General features: G+C 59.2%; 2 protein-coding genes across 2 annotated transcripts; both read left to right on the top strand.

The window, feature by feature from the left end:
* Positions 1-161: 161 nt before the first annotated feature.
* Positions 162-1,296, top strand: GUITHDRAFT_133294 (hypothetical protein; the record flags this gene model as incomplete). Its single annotated transcript, XM_005839798.1, has 2 exons — positions 162-1,097; positions 1,255-1,296. The coding sequence occupies 2 exons, from the start codon at positions 162-164 to the stop codon at positions 1,294-1,296; spliced, it is 978 nt and encodes a 325-aa protein (XP_005839855.1).
* Positions 1,297-4,939: 3,643 nt separating this feature from the next.
* On the top strand, positions 4,940-5,185 carry GUITHDRAFT_43495 (hypothetical protein; the record flags this gene model as incomplete). The annotated part of the gene is made up of 1 exon (XM_005839797.1): positions 4,940-5,185. A coding segment is annotated over one exon (246 nt), but the record flags the coding sequence as incomplete, so codon positions are not given.
* Positions 5,186-5,361: the final 176 nt, after the last annotated feature.

The following is a 5,361-nucleotide window of genomic DNA, read 5'->3' as shown; positions in this document are numbered from 1 at the left end:
GGAACATATGAGGGATATTTGTTCATATTCGGAGAGATGGACCTCTGAACTTTTAGGGGGTATTTGTTCAGATCTATCAAAACCCTCTGAACTTTAAGGGGTTATTTGTTCAGATTGGTCACGAATCACCACCCCACTTATACTCTCAGAGGAATAGAGGAATGGCGACTTCACGTGCGAAGTCGGGGGAGGGAGAAGGAGGAAGAGAAGGAGGAAGAGGAGCAGGGGAGCCCAAGGATCTTATCAGAGCAGCACGAGAAGAAGAAGATGACAAGGCAAAGCAAGAGCTGCTGGTGAAGGAAGGTTTTCTCGGGCCTGTGACTGCTCTATGCTGGTGCCCGGTTTCTGAAATTCTGCTAGTGGGGAGGGGAAGAGACTTGAGCTTCATGAGCCTCTCGCGAAAGATCTTCGGGGAGATCCGATGCTTTGAAAATGGTCGAATCCATGGTGTGCGATGCGTATCCTCGAAAGTGGATGGCAGATCGCAAATCATGGCAGTCGTACACAGCGAGAAAAAGATATCGATAGTATCAGCCAAGATCTCGAAGGAGGCGACCGATGGGGATGCAGAGTTACTTGTGGTGTGCAAGGACTGGATGATGGATGACTGGATCATGGATGTGCACACCTTGACGGTTGATGAAGCGGAGAGGTCACGTCAGAGCTCGATCGAGGACTTAACTCGGTCCTGCCTTGTGGCGGTTGGCCTCGCCCACAACGTCATTCAGATCCTCGAAGTGAGGACGAGGTCGGTGCAGCAGACCGTCCGCTGCTCGGAGCAGCCCCTCCTCTGCTCTCTCAACTTCTCTGGAAGCACCCTCGGCAATCTGCGGGTAGCCTGCGCCGGGTTCACGCGAGAGATCCTGTGCTGGGGCTTCGCTGGACTAGACAGCGCGCCTGTGGAGCAGAGGTTGAGAGGACATACAGGGGTGATCCATAGCGTGCGATGGAGGGAAGATGGTGCTGCCCTCGTGTCTGCATCTGAAGACAGGAGTGTCATCCTCTGGCTTCAGACCAGGGGGGAGGCTGGGGCATGGCCGATCTTCCATCGATCTGCCACGTTCTGGGGGCATGCTGCTCGCATCTGGGACTGCCAAGTACATAGGGGTATCGTCATATCAGTAGGGGAGGACGGGAGCGGAAGAGTCTTCACTTTTGATGAGGAGAACCCTAGCAAGTCCTCCAGCCCCCTCGTGCTGCGAGGCCACCAGGGCAAGCATGTCTGGCGAGCTGCTATCTGCCATGCGGCTTCAGGGGCCGTTAGATTCGCCACCGGAGGGAACGATGGCGCAGTGAAGTTCTGGGGATTCAATGTCAAGGAAGGAGGAGGAGGAGGAGGAGGAGGAGGAGGAGGAGGCATAGATGATGACGCTGAGGTAGAGCTGCCCATGGATGTCGAGACGTGGCAAGTTCCTGAGTACCCCGAAGATGAAGACAGCGAAAACCCAGCTCCAGCTCCAGCTCCAGCTCCAGCTCCAGCTCCAGCTCCAGCTGCTGTCGATGATCCTCCGGCTCTTGCCGCTGAATCTGTCGAGGGTTGCAAGGTCGTGACGTCTTGTCATCTGACATCTTCTAACTGTCTCTCAGGTGGCCTCCTGCACGTCCCCCTGGCCGAGGGAAGAGTTCATCCGGTGCTGCGCTCTCTTGGGGGACTGCGAGCAAGTCTTGTGTGGGACCAACCAAGGGAGGGCGGTGGTGCTGCAGAGGAAGGGGGGAGACTGGAGCTGCAAGTACAAGAATCGGAGGCGAGTATGTAGACTGTCCTGCTGCTACTTACGAGAGCTTGCAGCTGTCAGTACACGTCAGTAGGCGCCGACGAGCGAGATCGTGTGTCCATCCTAGGAGACGCTCGGTGAGGAAACGCTTGGAGGGACGGGGAGGTAGTGACGGGGGCGACTGCAGGGGAGGCATTTCAGTCGTCAGCCTGTGCGGGAGTTTCCCGGGTTACACTTTCAGCGCTCACCAGGGGCATGTGATGAATGTCTTCTTCCGGTGAAGGATCCTCCTCTCTCCCTCCGCTCCCCAGCTCCTGCTCTCTCCTCCTCTTCTCGCCGTCCCCTCTGCCCCCTCGCTGCCTGCCTCCTCCAGCTCTGACATGTGTAGCAGCGGCACTTGCGAGGGTGGAGAGCAGACGGTGGCGTACACGGGGGACAACAGTGAGGGAGGAGGGGAGATAAGGCGATGGGCTGTGGACCCAAGGACAGGAGCGATCCTCCTCCTTGCTGTGATCCGATGCGACAACCGCTGTCGTATCACTTGCCTGCTGGAGCACAGGTAGAACAGACTCATCTCTCCTCCTCCTTGTGTTTGACATCTCCCCCAGGGTCGGAGACCTCGTGCTTCTCCTCTGTGGAGACCGGAAGGGCACCTTGTCCATGATTGACATCACGGGGACTGACAACAGGTCGTGGGAGGAAGCGAGGACACCAGGAGCTTCACAGGAAGGAGGAGGAGGAGGAGGAGGAGGAGGAGGAGGAGGAGCAAGGACGGAGGTGCTGCACCCTTTCTTCCAGCTCCACAAGGCTCACAAGTCGAACTCCATCACCTCCATCACCGGCCATCCCAACGGCTTCCTCTACACCTCCGGGCGGGACGGCGCCGTCTGCATGTGGCGGTTGGCGGTAGAGGGGGAGGACGGGCGGTCGGCGCGGCTGGTGAAGGAGGGAGCGATCCAGGGCTGGTCGGGGCTCGAGCTGATCGCGGGCATCGCGTGGAGCTCGTCGGAGGAGCTGCTCCTGTTCGGCTTCCAGCACATGCACTTCGTGGTGTGGAACGTGGATCAGCGCTCAAGAATCCTCAGCTTCGACTGTGGAGGAGCACGCAGGCCATACATGTTCGGCTTCAGAGGAGGAGGAGGCGTCTACGCTGCCGACCCCTCGCTCCTCTCCCTCGCCTTCGTCCGCGAGCAGCGGCTACACGTCGCCTTTCCTGTGGGGCCGGAGGTGGAGGAGAAGAAGACAGGAGGGGGGAGGGGAGGCGTCTGGTTCCATGGGCGAGAAGTGCATGAAGTTCTGCTCCTGCCGGGTCGTGGCGAGGAACTTCACGTTTTGACAGCGAGCGAGGACGGGAGCATGAAGCTGCTGCAGACCTTCTCATCGCAGATCGCGGGAGCGAGAGAAGGGAAACAGACGTCATTCCTCTGCCTGAAGACGCTGGAGGGAGACCGGCACGAACAGCTGGGAGCAGCGATGCGATGCATGTCCAAAGTGTCGACGAGGAGGAGCGGGACGATTCTTGTGTCCGGGGGAGCAAAGGACTTGCTCCAGGTGTTTCAGATGACGGAGGAAGAGGACAAGGTTGAGTTCCGCATGCTCAACACTCAGCGACTGAGCAGCGGGAAGAAGTGCATGCTCCGCTTCATGAGCATCGAGACGTTCGACTTGCCGTCGGAGTTTGAGCGATCCAACGAAGAAGTTGTTGTCGTAGCTGCAGCAGCCGATGACGGTCACATCCGGTGTTGCTTCGCCTCCTCTCGTCTCTCCTCGCTCTCCTCCTCCTGCTCCTTGAACTCTCCTCCTCCCACTCTCATTCTCTTTCCAATCTCCTTCTCCCAACCTCACACTCCATCTGGTCTCCTCCTCGTCTCTTCTCTGCCTCTCATTCTTCTCCCTCTCCTCCCTTCACTCACCCGCATACGTCTACCTCAGGCTGTTTCTCTTCAACATCAAGTCGCGTCACTGGCGGCTCGTCGCTCTGCTTTCTCACCATCTCTCTGCTGTCTTGTCCTCTTCTAAGCTCGAGCTCCACGGGCGGCTCTTCCTCGCCACCTCCGCCACCGACGGACAGGCGAGGACGCGTCAAGCGCGTTGCTGTCTCATGCTCCTTCTCAGGTGGCTCTTTGGGATGTCTCAGCTGCCCTCCAGCTCGTGGCAGGAGGAGGAGGAGGAGACTTGTTCTGCGAGCGAGATGAGCAGCTGCTGGAGGTTGAGCCTTCACCTCCTGCCCAGCTGACCATGAGGCAGGTCAAGCCCGTGTGGCGGCAGAGGATCCACCAGAGCGGCGTCAATGGTCTGGACGTGCTGGAGGAGGGAGAGGAGGTCCACCTCGTGTCCTCGGGCGACGATCAGTCAATCTCCGTCACTGCCATCCCCAAGCGCCTCCTGCTTGCAGAGGCAGGCGGACGAGAGGCTCCGCGAGGTCTGACGGGCCAGCAAGGGGAGCAAGAGAGCAGGAGCGTGTCTTGTGTGCCGCGAGCGCACGCGTCGACTATTCGAGGACAGGTGTGACCCTTGCTTTCCACCTCTTCCTCCTCCTTTTGCTGGGTCTCTTACTTTCGCTCTCCTTCGCCTGCTGCTGCTGCTGCTGCTGCTCCTCCTCCTCCTCCTCTTGACCAACTTGCAGTGCATCGTCGGCTCGTCGTTGGTGACAGTCGGAGCTGACCAACGGCTGTGAGGACCAGCAACCGTGAGACGCCTGACGTCTGACCCTCTTACGCAGCTGCTTGTGGAGCCTTCCCAACTTGACTCTGACGTTCTCAGCCGTCACTGAAGTGCGTCGCTCTCTCCTCATCCTCGTCCTCCTCGTCCTCTTCTTCCTCGTCCTCCTCGTCCTCCTCGTCCTCCTCGTCCTCCTCGTCCTCGTCCTCGTCCTCGTCCTCGTCCTCGTCCTCGTCCTCGTCCTCGTCCTCGTCCTCGTCCTCGTCCTCGTCCTCCTCCTCGTCCTCGTCCTCGTCCTCGTCCTCGTCCTCGTCCTCTTCCTCCTCGTCTTCGTCCTTCTCCTCGTCCTCGTCCTCGTCCTCGTCCTCGTCCTCGTCCTCGTCCTCCTCGTCCTCGTCCTCGTCCTCCTCGTCCTCGTCCTCGTCCTCCTCGTCCTCCTCGTCCTCCTCGTCCTCCTCGTCCTCCTCCTCCTTCTCCTTCCTCCTCGTCCTCCTCGTCCTCCTCCCTTCTCCCCCTCCTTCTCCTCCTCCTTCCTCCTCCTCCTAGTCTCACCTTTCCTCAGGGTCTCTGAACTCTTTTCGCTCGTTCGCTTCCTCCGCCTCGACCCGTACGCCTTCTACTTCGATCGCACAGGGCAGTGCAAGTCGCTCAACTGGGACATGGGGCCGACCGGAAAGATTTGCGCGCAATGCGGCAAGCACAGGATAAGTCACTTCTGCTGGTGGAACAAGCACATCATGAATCCCATCTCCTCCTATGGGTACCAGGGGAAGGGGCGGACAGCGATGATGAGGCTGAAGCATGAGGTAGCAGGAGAGGAGGAGGCACGAGCATCAGTGGGGAGGAAAGAGAGCAGAGAGAGTGAAAGGAGGAGGAGGAGGAAGAGGAGGAGGGGAGGCGAGAGAGAGGGAAGGAGAGGAGGAACGAGGAGGAACGAGGAGGAACGAGGAGGAACGAGGAGGAACGAAGGAGGAACGTTACCGTA

This window comes from Guillardia theta (genome assembly GCF_000315625.1).
Source record: "Guillardia theta CCMP2712 unplaced genomic scaffold GUITHscaffold_7, whole genome shotgun sequence".
Lineage (NCBI taxonomy): Eukaryota > Cryptophyceae > Pyrenomonadales > Geminigeraceae > Guillardia > Guillardia theta.
This window is presented reverse-complemented; position numbering and strand designations above follow the sequence as displayed.